Genomic DNA, 14,624 nt, shown 5'->3' on the forward strand with positions numbered 1-14,624 from the left:
AACCAATAACACGGAAATTAACCTTTTTCTCAGAATTATTCAAAGCAAGAACCCTGAAGTTCACACACTTTTGGGCTTAATAGCCTCCATGTTTCTCGCCAAATTTCAAGGTCACAGCGGGGTCAAGTTGAAGCACAAATAATGCGAAGTTATGAAATTATCAAACTTATTGTAAGCTAGAGAGTTGAAACTTCATCGATGACCTTTACACGTAACTACAGTATGGGTGATAATACTCAAATTACAAAGTCACAGCTATTGGGGTCGAGTGCAGGCCAGAAAGTTGATTCCTTTTAAGCTTCAAAACGTGGCTACGTTATAGTCACTAGCTCGTATTTATATTTCTGAGGCTAGAACTTAAACACATGTGCATCTTTGTAGATCTAGAGCTTGAGCTCTTCCAAACATGACCCAAGTCTGGTTGACCAAAGTCAAATTTCAGGGTCACAACAGGGTCAACTTGGGATCTTAAAATGGAAAATTATCAATGTTTTGAACATTTTTAAAACTAGAGTTTACACTTTAACCATTTCTAGGGTTGGATGCCTCTTCTGACGTGACCAAAGTCTGGTTGACGTTTGTGAAATGTTAAGGTCACAACGGTGTGATGTTTGAATCAAAATATGGAAAAATTATTAATTTCTTGAAGATTTTAAAAGCTAGACCATTGACATCTCATTCGCTTCTATAGGATTCGATGACCTTCAAACATGAACCAAGTTTGGTCGACCTAGGGGTATGGTTTGGGTAAAAAATGTAAAAATGTAACTTTATTAAACTTCTGTTCATACCAAAACCAAAGTCTAGTTGATCTGTTTCAAGTTTCAAGGTCACAGTGTGGTCAATATTTTGTAACAAAGCAAAAAATATTGTTTGAAAAGTGTATGGTGCTTACATCTTGGATACTTCCAACTGTTTTGAGGTTTGACTACTTCTGGACATCGAAGTCTTGTCTGGTTGATCCTGGTTATATTACTAGGTCACAACAGGTTTGAGTTCGGATCAACAATGATCAAATCGTCACTTTCTTTAATGTCAAGTGAGCTAGAACAACAGATAGTTTGGTTCTTATCTATATTCCGTATGGCAAAAAGTGAGTCGCATAAAGATTTTCTCTGTTTGTGTGACTCCAAATTGACCCCTCTGAAAGCTTCACGTATCATGAAAATTGGCATCACTTTTATCATAAACCAAACAGCATCAAACCTTTGGAGCCTGTGACGTTTCAGAGGTATTACTAGAAGGCATTAGTGAAAATGACACATTTATATTATGGACCTCAACGCAATCCCGCTGTGACCTTGACGTTTGACTTTATCAACCAGACTTTCACCATGCGTGGAGAACATCATACACTATAAAACGCGTGGGAAGAATTTAACAATGTTTTTAATTTTTCAGATGGGACACTGCTGTGACCGTGAAATTTGACAAACATTAACCAGGAGGTCACTTTTTTTGTAAAAGATTTTATCAAATCCTGAAAGTGTGTAAAATGTAATGGATCCAGCTTTAAAACATGCAAGACTATGACAATTGTCCAGGTTGGAAAGAAACTTTAATCTTGCTGTGGCCTTGAAATTTGAGGAGGTTTGATGTGACTTGCATTATACCTGGGGGTCATCAAACTTTGGTAGTGTGCCAAGTTTCAACGCCCTAGCTTCAAAAACATGCGAGATAACCTCAATGACACATTTATATTTTTGACCTCAACAAGACCCCGCTGTGACCTTGATGCTTGGCGTTTTCAACAAGACTTTATAAAGACTAGACAGTGTAGAGGACATCATACTCTAGAAATGTGTGTGTTTTCAAAGCCCGCGCTATAAACGCATTGACGAAATGAAAATATTCCAAATTTTGAACCAAACCTGACCCCGCTATGACCTTGAAATTGACAAAGATTAACCAGGTCACTTTCTTTTTAAATGTCATCAACATTCTAAAAGTATGTAAAGTTGGCTAAAGTGTAATGTTTCTAGCTTTAAAACATGTAAGACAACGAACATTTTCCAATTTGGAAAGCAACTTTACACCTTACTGTGACCTTTGAATTTGATGAGGTTTAATGCGACCTGCGCCACACAAGGGGGTCATTAAACCTTGGAAGTGTGCCAAGTTTCAAAGCCCTAGCTTCAAAAACATGCGAGAAATTCTCAATGACAAATCTTTATGTTTGACCTCAACGCAACCCTGCTGTGACCTTGACCTTTTCAACCTAAACTGTAATCGCGTGTAGAGGTCATCATACACTAAAAATGTCTGTATTTTCAAAGTTTGTGCTATAAACGCGCTGAATAAATTGACACTATTCCAAATTTTGAACCAGATGTGACCCCACTGTGACCTTGACATTTTAGAAAGATTAACCAGGTGGTCACTTTTGTTAAGATTTCATCAACATTCTGAAAGTATGTAAAGTATGTAAAGTCTAACTGATCTAGCTTTAAAACATGTAAGACGTACAACGACAATTGTCCAGTTTGGAAAGGAAATTTAACCTAGCTGTGACCTTGAAATTCAATGTGGTTTAATGTGATCTGTACCATATCTGGGGGTCACCATACTTTGGTAGTGTGCCAAGTTTCAAAGCCCTAGCTTCAGAAACGTGCGAGATAACCTGAATGCTACGTCTCAGTGCCATGTTGAATAATATAACGAACAAAATTCCCGTTATTTGTGAAATAATTTGAGTGCATTTGTCTTTTCTTTTCATAATTGGGTTCCAACATCTGTTGTCTTAGCAAAAATCACAATATCAGTCTTGTTTGTCAACTTTTATTTTTTAGCCCCTTTGTCCGCTTTTCGTGCGCACCTGTTGGCACTTAGTCATATATATAAGTAGATTAATTATTCTTTGAACTCTGTCGACAGAACAATGCATCCCAGCGCCCAACGCCTACATACCCAAACAAGGCTGTACACGCGCAGGAGCAGAATGTGGCCTGGGTCCCTCCCTGCGGAGTCGACACAGCCCGTGGGTGTACTCGGGCTTGAAGCGGATGCTCTAGGGCTTTGGGGTGCGGGCTGGGTTGGGTAAGGGGAAATAGGAAAGATAGAGGTTCGGCTTGGTCAGGTCAGGTAGGCTGTGGGACAGACTCGCTCGATACAGTGCAGCAGGACACATGTATGGTTCAGGTGAACTGACAGGGGACAGTGCAGAACAGAAAGAGTGCAGATTTACTTACCAAGGGAATGGCGAAATTCAGGGCAGGATTAACCTGTTAACGACAAGTGTGGTACTGATAACATCTACTTTTCGTGGGAGGAAAACACATATGAGTGTACTGTTAGCCAAGGAAGATAAGGGTGTTTATTTTTTTTATTTTTTTTATGGATGTCAACAGTTTACCTCCGATAACACTGAACTTGTGAATAGTGCCGTGGCAAAAGTACAATCAGGACTTTGGGGTTGAGAGGGAGTGAAGGAATGTGGGGGGTTAAGCACAGCTAGTGTGTGTGTGTATCTTCACGTTCGCGTGTGCGTAAACTTCTGTGTCCGTCCGCGTGTATATTAATAGAAACTTAAATCATGAAATACGACTGAAGTTTATTATTTTCTTTTTCCTAACTATTGAAATCGTATTTTCAAAGATCGAAATGGGAAGCGTCTTCGTAGAGTAAGAGAAAAACGAGTTCAGTTGTTTAATGGACTCCTTTGGACGTTAAACCTGAACATTTAAAACGGTACAGCGTGAAATGTGCTTTGAGTTGCGTGTTGTAACAGAAACTGTGGGGTTTTAATTTAGTTCAACAAGTCGGTGCATGTTATTACTTCTTTAAATCTGTTACGGGCTTTATTTTACTAGCCTGTTTCTGCTTTCATACAAAATAAAGTTGACATGACAAAATGATATTTTTGGGTGTGAAGAGAAGCGAGATTGTGGTGTATAGACGGTGCCAGAGCACAGGTCATATGCATAACTAATGAGCGGAATGCCGTCTTCCCATTGGCCAGCCGGCCCAAGATCAGTCTCTCTGCCATTTCTGCATCTGCGGTAGCCAGTGCCAGACGTCCCAAACAACTGTGCGAAAATTTTCAACGTTTCAAGGATTTTGGAAAGAGAAGGTACACGTACTTTTACCTTTTTTTTTGTTTTGTTTTGTTGCTTGATTGTCGAGAGGGGCGATTGAGATCGAAACAGCGGTAATAGGCTCGAGTGGGGCCAATTAGTTGTCTGCAAGGAAAGTTTGGAGTTTGGGAAACTGGGAGACAGCGTGGCACCGTAGGCAGAAACATGTGGTTTCACGTTTGCCGGGAGTGACACTCGAAGGAACGAGGGTGATAGCTAGGTAGACGGTGATGGTACAATTAGCTGACAGCCGTCAGTAAAAGTGTTCAGGGAGAAAAGAAGACAGTATCATCTTCTCCTGGCATTAAAATTGGTCCGAGCAGTGGCAACGCGAATCGCTCGGTCACGTGACTAGTTTCTTTGTGAAGAAAGACGGCGGGAGCGAAAATGTTTACAAGTTGTGCGGTGGTCGGGCACTCTTTCACGTGGAGGTTTCAGCGATTTGTGAACACAGATGAGGGGGTGCGGCCAGATTTAGGTTTTGATGGTTTTGAGCAGATATTCGATGGGAGAGGGGGCCGAAAAATAAGCGACGTTGAATCAATGCTAGAACAGAACAGGGCCATTTTCACCCGGAAAAAATGGGGAGTGATAGTGCTAATGGTGGGGGACAATAATATTGTTCCCGGAACGACACCGAATAAAGTGTTTCGTGAGCTGTGGCATCTGTGTGTGAGGGTGCAAACATTGGCAAACTCAGTAGTGGTGGTGTCAGGGATGACACAGAGATACAGTGGCTGGGGGGGTTTCAATGACATAGCCAGGGAGGTGAATAGGCTTCTTCATCAACAGCTGAAAACGGCACACAGGATAGTGGGTTTGTTCCCCCACTACGTGGCTTTCCCTCCAGCAGAGAAGTTTGCTCAGTATCAGAAACATTTTTTAGCAGATGGGATTCATCTGTCAGGGTCGGGGCACATGCTACTGTACAGAGCACTGAGAAAAGTTCTGTTGGACAGTCGGCATATAGACCAATGAGGTAAGAAGGTGTTGTGGTTGTTCAGCGGGTGAGAGGGAAGTGGGGGCTAATAGTGATAGCCGGTATCCTCTCGTGCTGATGGCAGAACCACAATAGGGGTAGATGCAGCACGGACGGGGTACCAAGGTTTATTCCCAGACTGAAGTGGTTGGGTTCTACCGAAGACGCCAGACGCAGAGCTTTGATGCCGGGAGTGGAATAGGATGGGGTATCCTTTCCAGCTTTTGGAGTGACGTCATTGTTGGTTCTGGTTTGGTAGAACCGGTTGTGACTTCATGGGGAATGTGTATTGGTACAGCCCGTGCTGCATGATCAGATTGACAGTGTTTTCTTAGGTGTACTCTCGTGCTGAGGGCAGAACCACAATAGGAGTGTAGATGCAGCACGAACGGGGTACCAAGGTTTATTCCCAGACTGAAGTGGTTGGGTTCTACCGAAGACGCCAGACGCAGAGCTTTGATGCCGGGAGTGGAATAGGAGGGAATATCCTTTCCAGCTTCTGGAGTGACGTCATTGTTGGTTCTGGTTTGGTAGAACCGGTTGTGACTTCATGGGGAATGTTTTATTGGTACAGCCCGTGCTGCATATATATAAAAAAAAAAAAAAAAAAAAAAAAAAAAAAAAAAAAAAAAAAAAATAGGCCCCTGATGCTTAGTGGCCTTTGAAATGTTTCAGGATGTCGAAGCGTCCAACCAAGCGACCGGGGCGTCCCTCAAAGCAGCCCCCGAAGAGGTTTCGAGACGAGGAGGCTGAAGGAGAGGACGAAATGGGCGTGAAGGAGTCGCTAACCCAGCTCCTTGCTGAGCAGAAGGCCCTGAGGAAGGAGATTGCGGAGATTCGGGCCGCCAAGACGCCGGCGCCTGAGGCATCGCCCGCAGGATCGACCACCTCTACGGGTGGAAAATCCAACTCAGGCATGGCTGGGCACTCTGGACACTCCGATGACGAGGTTCCGGCAATTGTGTCCACATGCAGAGCCACTTCCGGTTGGGATTTCACCTCTGCCAGAACAATTGGGGGGGATAGGCGACTAGGAGAGCTGTTGACAGCCTCGTACGCCAAAGGGACACAACAAGCATATAGAAGGACCTGGGTGAGCGTGACTAGTTTTTTGAAACAGAGAGGGTTTTCTACTTCCTTGCCAATGAGCACTGCAGCGGTGTGTCTGTACATTGGTTCGTTGCATGAGGAAGGGAAGGCGGCTTCAACGGTGATGTCCGCAGTTTCAGCAATCAGTTGCGTCCATAAATTGAATGGGTTAGGGGATCCCACTATTGATTATACTGTCAAAAGACTACTGCAGGGGTGCAAAAGGGTGGGTGACAAAGGGAAGGATACAAGGTTGCCCATTACTGTCCCTATCCTTAACTCAATTATGGAGAAGAGCGAGGTGGCCATTGGGGAGAACTACGAGAAGATACGTTTCCGGGCTATGTGCACCTTGGCCTTTCACTCATTATTGCGGGTGGGGGAAATGGCGGTATCCCGGGAACCAGAAAACGTATTGCATAGGGGAGATGTCCGACTGGACGGACAGGCATTGACCATAACGTTCCGCAATTTCAAATCTAGCGCAAAACCAGTTACCCATACCGTAGAGAAAGCCAAGGCAGGCGTCCCAGGCGCGGTAGAGGCTATGCGGGCCTACATGAGCATTCGTGGGAACGCAACGGGGCCGTTGTTCCGAGCTATGTCGGGGGCACCCATAACGGCCAGGGAATTCAACGAGCAACTACAGTTGGTTTTCCAATTTTGTGGCCTGCCCAAACAGAACTTCAAATCGCATAGCTTTAGGATTGGGGGTGCCTCCCACATGGCTCGGAACGGGGCATCGGACGCTCAAATCCGTCAGGCGGGCAGATGGTCTTCTAACGCTTTCTTGTCTTACATCAGGGTGCACAACTGGTAGATCAGGTAAAACGTAGGGCTTCTCTCTGTGTGCAGTGCAACAGAAAGGGGGAGGTCAGGCACATGTCTGCGTGCAGTGCAGCAGAACATTAACATGGGATCACAGGTGTGCAGTGCAGCCTGGGATTATAAGAAAGTGTGCAGTGCAACTTTCCGAGAAAGGTCGATTTTGCTTGGTGGCGGTACCTGATGTGAGTCATCAGGTGGTGGCGCGTACCGCCGGATTGGTGGTGAATGACAGACATTATGTATTTAATCGATGTGCTTTAATTGGGCTAAAACACAATGTTTATTGTTTTTTAGAGTTGCCAATATAAGTTTTTTGATGATGGTCTAATGAGCGGATGCAGAAAGCGGTAGATAAAGGGAAGTAACCCGGTGACCAGTCTAGTAAAATTTGACAGCTTGTTGGTGAAGCTGGAAACAAGAACAAAAAACAGTAAGCTAATACATAGTGGACAATGCCATCTATGATGTGTAAGACAATTTTTGTTCTTGGTGAATTTATGCAAATGTACAACCCAATGTATATGATTATGTCAATCATAGTTTTTGTGGAATTTATGAAAATATTCCACTGATTTTGTATGCATTATCTGCGCTGAAAATGAACGACCTGTGGTGTCGACCAATAAACATTTTCAGCGTAAACTGGCAATGAACGTTTCATGTGGTTGTGGTGGTGACTGTGGCGCTGGCTGGCGCTGGCTGATTGTCCGGTTTCGGAAAACTTTTTATCTTAAATTCTTGTCTATCCTCGCACATCTGAACATGCAAAAATGATTTTATGCACAGCATAAATGATATTTTTGGGTGTGAAGAGAAGCGAGATTGTGGTGTATAGACGGTGCCAGAGCACAGGTCATATGCATAACTAATGAGCGGAATGCCGTCTTCCCATTGGCCAGCCGGCCCAAGATCAGTCTCTCTGCCATTTCTGCATCTGCGGTAGCCAGTGCCAGACGTCCCAAACAACTGTGCGAAAATTTTCAACCCCACCGCCATCCCCTTACTCCACCATAACGTAGTTGTGTGGGCGCGTACCGCCGGATTGGTGGTGAATGACAGACATTATGTATTTAATCGATGTGCTTTAATTGGGCTAAAACACAATGTTTATTGTTTTTTAGAGTTGCCAATATAAGTTTTTTGATGATGGTCTAATGAGCGGATGCAGAAAGCGGTAGATAAAGGGAAGTAACCCGGTGACCAGTCTAGTAAAATTTGACAGCTTGTTGGTGAAGCTGGAAACAAGAACAAAAAACAGTAAGCTAATACATAGTGGACAATGCCATCTATGATGTGTAAGACAATTTTTGTTCTTGGTGAATTTATGCAAATGTACAACCCAATGTATATGATTATGTCAATCATAGTTTTTGTGGAATTTATGAAAATATTCCACTGATTTTGTATGCATTATCTGCGCTGAAAATGAACGACCTGTGGTGTCGACCAATAAACATTTTCAGCGTAAACTGGCAATGAACGTTTCATGTGGTTGTGGTGGTGACTGTGGCGCTGGCTGGCGCTGGCTGATTGTCCGGTTTCGGAAAACTTTTTATCTTAAATTCTTGTCTATCCTCGCACATCTGAACATGCAAAAATGATTTTATGCACAGCATAAAAATAATTTGTGCAATAACCAGAAGTTACTGTAAATGGTCAGACGTGTTCCTTTTTAGTTTAAATTTCTTTTCGTGTGTGTGTGTGTGTGTGTGAATATATATAGAATAGAATAGAATAGAATAGAATAGAATAGAATAGAATATATTTTATTGTCGGAACCAAATTGGTTATTGACACAAAGAGCGATTAAAACAATCTGAAATAAACTTTCCTAGACGAATTTGTATTCTGTCTTTGCAAAATACTTCACTAGGTTTATTGTTGGAATACTTTATATCTATATTTGATAGATCCTTTATAAAATCATTTCGCAGTTCAGTGAACTTTTGACATCCGTCTAGGAAGTGAATTTCATCTTCAATAATGTTACATTTATTACATAAACGATTTTCTCTTGGTATGTTATTATGTCTTCCAGTTTCAATTTTTAAAGAGTGTGTACTTGTCCTTAATTTACTCAGTAAATGTCTATGCTTGATATTCGTAATGCTTATAAGGTATGGCTGAACTTCGTATGTCTTGCTTACAGAGGAATAAAATTTCAGCCTTGGACGACCTTCACATTTAATTTTCTCCCAAAACTTTATGTAGTTAATCCTTAACTTTTCTTGTATGGCGTTTTGTAGTTTACCGATGTCAAATGTATATTGATTAAGCCATACATGTTTAAAACCTATTTTGTACAAAAGCTCTTTGATGAAAGTTAGCCACGGATTTTTTGGCGCTTGGTTTAACATTTCTTCATATATTTGATGAATAAGTGATTTATTCTCCGTTTTCAAAATATGTGCCCAATACGATATGCTTTGTGATAACATGTTTAGTCCTAAAGGAAATCTTCCTATTTCTGCTAAAACTGGAATCCACATGGCTTTTTTGTGCACACCAAGAATAAATCTACAAAATTTAACATGGACAGATTCGTGAAGACATTCATTCGAAATACATCTTTTAAAAAAGTTTTCAATGTCATTGGTATCGTTTTTGCTCGTGAACATGTAAGGGAACCAAATTTCTGCTCCATATGTTAAAATGGGGTTAACCAATGAATCAAATAAATGAAATATTGCATCAATTTGCACATTTTCATTTCTAAATGTTTTTCGAAGAGAATATGCTGCTTTATTTCCTTGTTTACTTAAATGTTCTTGCGCCAAAGTTAGTTTACCATTTTGATTAAATATCATGCCTAAATATTTGTATTGGTCGGTTGTTTTGATTATATTTTCACCGCATTTGAATATTGTCCTTATTTTGGGGGTTATTTTGCAAAAAACCACCATCTGAGTTTTATCTTTATTAATTTCTAATCCCCATTTATGACAATACATGTCTAAATAATCCAATTTTTGTTGTATGCCCACCTTTGTCTTTGATAACATAACCATGTCATCGGCATATAATAAACATGATATTTTATCGTTTGAGCTAATTTTGATAGAAGGTGAATCAAAATCTGGCATATCTTTAACTATGTCATTTATAAATATATTAAGCAAAGTTGGACTGAGGGTATTTCCTTGATGTACTCCCTTTTTAACTGTTATGTCATGGGAATATCCATTTATCATTTGTGTGCACACAGTTGTATTGTTGTACATGTTTTCTATTATTTTATAACATTTTCCTCTGATTCCAACCTTACGTAACTTAAATAACAGGGCTTCATGTCAAACATTATCAAACGCGTTTTGGAAATCAACAAAACAAGCATAAAGTCTTCCATTTTTTACCTTTATAATATCATCTACTATTTTCTTTAAAATTAATATTTGATCGCTAGTTCTGTATCCTTTACGAAATCCTGCTTGTTCTTTTATCAAAATGTTGTTTTTTTCAAGGTATTGTGCCATTCTTGAATTTATTATTTTGCAAAATAATTTACTTAAATTGCTACTTAAGGTTATACCTCTATAGTTTCCTGGATCTATTGGGTCTCCCTTTTTATATATTGCTACACTTATTCCAGTTTTCCATTCTTTAGGATAGTTTCCAGTTTTCAAAATCATATTAAAAATATCTTTTAATATTTTGATAGTGTGATTTAGACTAGCCTTTATGATTTCATTAGTAATTTTATCTTTACCTGGCGATTTCTTTGGTTTTAGTAATTTGCATTCTTGTCTTATTTCTTTTTCTGTTATTGGATCGTCTAACATAGGTATATTATCATTATTTTCCATTTTACTTAGTTCTTCTGCAATTGTTTTCTTTCTTTCTTCTGTGACTTTAGTTTCCATGCTTATTAATTTTTCTAAATGATTCATCCATTTCATTGGATTTACTGTATATGTTGTGTTATTGTTACCGTCTCCCATAGATCTTAACTCTTTCAATGTTTTCCATAGTTCATTGGGGTCGTTGTTGAAATCATTATTCAATTTTGTTACTAGTTTATTCTTTAAAATATTTTTCTTTTTCTTTATGTTTGAGTTATATCTTTTTCGTATAGCGTAATATTTTTGACATAAGTTTTTATCATAAGGGCGTCTATTTAATGCATTTAATAACGATTTTAATTCTCTTCTCTGTAAATAGCATTCTTTGTCAAACCACCTTTTGTTTTTCTTTTTTCGATTGTGTTTACTTTTTTTGATGATCTTTCTGCAGTAATATTTCCATTATTATGTTTTATTCTATCAATATCAGCTAATTGTATGAGTTTTAATTTGTTTTTCATATCTTGCGTGTCAAGATATCTTTTGAAAATATCTTCAGATTTACAATCCCATTGATATTTTTCGGTTATGATTTCTTCATCATTTTTGGAAAAACTGTTATATTTGTTTCGTTCTGTTGATTTGTTGTTGTTAATAGTTGTATCAATAAATGGTATTTGAATTTTCATTTCCAATGGAAAGTGATCTGAGTATATTTGTAAGTTATGTACTTTCATGTAAATTACCTCTTTGAGTATTTCTTGTGAACATATGAAGTAGTCAACTACACTACATCCGTGTGGTGTATAACACGTATAGCGACCATTTATATCACCAAGAGCTCTCCCATTCAGTATATTCATGTTATGTTGGGCGGGGATATAGCTCAGTTGGTAGCGCGCTGGATTTGTATTCAGTTGGCCGCTGTCAGCGTGAGTTCGATCCCAGGTTCGGCGGAAATTTATTTCAGAGTCAACTTTGTGTGCAGACTCTCTTCGGTGTCCGAATCCTCCCCCCGTGTACACTACATTGGGTGTGCACGTTAAAGATCCCACGATTGACAAAAGGGTCTTTCCTGGCAACATTGCTTAGACACAGTTAATAATTGTCTACCTATACCCGTGTGACTTGGAATAATAGGCCGTGAAAGGTAAATATGCGCCGAAATGGCTGCAATCTACTGGCCGTATAAAATTTCATCTCACACGGCATCACTGCAGAGCGCCTAGAACTGTACCCACGGAATATGCGCGATATAAGCGTCATTGATTGATTGATTGATTGATTATGTAAACATAAGTCGATTAACCTTCTACCATACTTTTGAACGACTTTGTCTGACGAGTGCCTATTTAAGTTAGTAAAGTTTTCATAAGGGTACTTGAATACATCATTGTCAGAAGGAATATAGTCTTGGAGATCACCAGTTCTTGAGTTAAAATCACCACATAGTGTGACGGAGCCTTTCGACGATAATTCTTCTAAGTCTTCTTCAAGTTTGTCCCACACTTTTGATGTGAATTCTCTTCCAAATGAAGACGTCTCAGGTGGTATATATGCACAGCCTATGAACAAATCTGCTCCTCTAGTATTCTTGTTTTTGATTTGTAACCACACAATGTCACAATTACTTCTTGGTAATATATGGTAATTTTTTGTTGTAAATGTTCTTTAATAAATAGACTGATTCCTCCTGATGCACTTGTGGCTTTTATTTTATTTTTGGTCTTATGAAATGTTGTCCCCTACCAAACCCAGTGATGTAAATATTGTCCTTATTTTCTTTATCAAGATGAGTTTCTTCTATAAAAACTATGTCGTATTTATTCATGTATTGTTGGATATCTTGTTCGTTCAGCTTGTGTACAATCTCTCCCTGTATTTTTTCTTTTACCCCTTTAAGGTTCCACGACAAAATTTTAATAGATGAACAATATTTTTCAAACATAACTAAAATAACTAGAATGAAATATAAACAATGAATTTGTTAATTTCAGTTTCGACAATGAAGCTGTTTGGTTCTGTTTCTTGTCGTGTTGGTCCGTACTTGATATCTCATGTTTGGTCGAAGTAAGGAGAGTATGATGTGAAAGAACTTGGGTGGTTAAACCATCCTCTCCTTGTCGGTGGATAGTTTCTCTTCCATCCTTGACTCCTCATTGGGGGGTGACTTCCTTGGTCCTGTCTCCGTGTGTTGCTGTAGCGCTCATTCATTGAGGGGTGACTTCTTTGGTCATGTCTCCATGTGTTGTTATAGCGCTCATTCATTTGGGGGTGACTTCTTTGGTCATGTCTCCATGTGTTGTTGTAGCGCTCATTCATTTGGGGGTGACTTCTTTGATCATGTCTCCATGTGTTGTTGTAGCGCTCATTCATTTGGGGGTGACTTCTTTGGTCATGTCTCCATGTGTTGTTGTAGCGCTCATTCATTTGGGGGTGACTTCTTTGATCATGTCTCCATGCATTGTTGAAGCTCTCATTTCGTTTGCCTTTTTTCCCTTGAGTCTTCCATAGAAGGCCTTCGAGATGGTTTCCTAAGGTCTTCGCGAGGTGTCCGGTTCCTTTCAAGGCTGGGTACGTGTACTCCATCTCGTGAAAATGCGTAGAAGTCTTCGTAGGACACAAACGAGACACTTTTGTCTTCCTGATATTCGGCGATTGCGTTCAGAACGTCACGTTTTGAATTTAGTTCTTCTTTGCTTGTTGGCGCCACTTTGCTGATGACTATTTTGCTGGAGGGGAAAGTGTCTTTGGTATTTTTGATCAGTTTTTGCATCTTTGCAGCGGCTTTTTGTCCCGAGTTTATCCTGATGTCGTTTAGACCCGTGTGGAAAACGAATGCTTCAGGCTTTTGTCTTGTGTTTTTCATTTCTATCTCCGCTTCTTCGATATTTCCCGCTTTTTTTCCCGTTCACACGCATGCCGTGTTGCTTTCCCAGTCGTTCTTAGTCGATGTCTTTCAGGATACTGTCGTGAATGATGATCACGGATGGTAATTCAGAGTCCCCTTCGTCTTCTTCCTTTTCTTCCTCTTCTGACGATGATGTTTCAGTTTCAGTAACCGAGAATGGTGAAGAGAGTGAGTTTTGGAAGCTTGAATTCCTTTCTGCTATTTTCTTCTTTTTTTTCGACTTCGTGACGTCATTTCAAGTTCCTTGACGTCAGAAGATTCATTCGGCGTCGAGGCTTGTTTGACGTCAGAATCTCGCGTGATTTTTGTTGTTGACGTTTTTTCTCTTTTTCTTCTGGAAACAACTTCAACAGAAGATTGTTTTACCTTGCTGGTGGATGTGTTTGGAATTTTTATCAGACGTAGGTGTTTTCAAAATTTCTGAAAAACTTGCCTGCATTACGTTCTTCTTTTGCTCCGTTTCTCGCTCTTTCTCACGTGTGGTTGTCATGGTTCGATGTAGCTCGTGCATGTCTTCCCTGGTTTTCATTTCGCTCTTTTCTAGGCGTTCTGCCAGGTTAGTGATCGCGCTCTCCAACAATTGCACCATCCCCTTGGTGTCAGAGGTCTCTGCAATCAGCAGCTCCACTGAGTTTCTCAGTGTCTGTCTTTCCCGATCGTCTGGGAGTTCGCCTTCGTTGTCATGAACTCCGGAGGTCGTCTCCGGCATCAGCGCGTGAACGTCCTCGAAAATTTTCTCGTCGAGATCATCTTGTGCACATGTTTCACAAGTAAACTTGCGTTGCTTCCGGACAAATAAACATATTTGGTAAACCGGTAGCTTAGTATCTCTCCACGCTACCTTCGTTTTGCAGTCCGTGCAAGTTAATGATCTGTCTTTTTCTGATGTCATTGGGTGTTCTTTTTCGACTTCGAGTCCTTGGTTACCGAACGAACTCGCCGTTTCTTTCTCAACTTCTTCGTTG

At 40.3% G+C, this 14,624-nt stretch overlaps 1 protein-coding gene across 1 annotated transcript; it reads left to right on the plus strand.

Annotated features, from left to right (window-relative positions):
- Positions 1 to 3,870: 3,870 nt before the first annotated feature.
- LOC138964021 (uncharacterized) lies at positions 3,871 to 8,451 on the plus strand. Its single transcript, XM_070335898.1, has 2 exons — positions 3,871 to 4,069; positions 5,728 to 8,451. The coding sequence occupies exon 2, from the start codon at positions 5,729 to 5,731 to the stop codon at positions 6,959 to 6,961; it is 1,233 nt and encodes a 410-aa protein (XP_070191999.1). The 5' UTR covers positions 3,871 to 4,069; position 5,728; the 3' UTR covers positions 6,962 to 8,451.
- Positions 8,452 to 14,624: the final 6,173 nt, after the last annotated feature.

This window comes from Littorina saxatilis, linkage group LG4 (genome assembly GCF_037325665.1).
Source record: "Littorina saxatilis isolate snail1 linkage group LG4, US_GU_Lsax_2.0, whole genome shotgun sequence".
Taxonomy (NCBI): Eukaryota; Metazoa; Mollusca; class Gastropoda; order Littorinimorpha; family Littorinidae; genus Littorina; species Littorina saxatilis.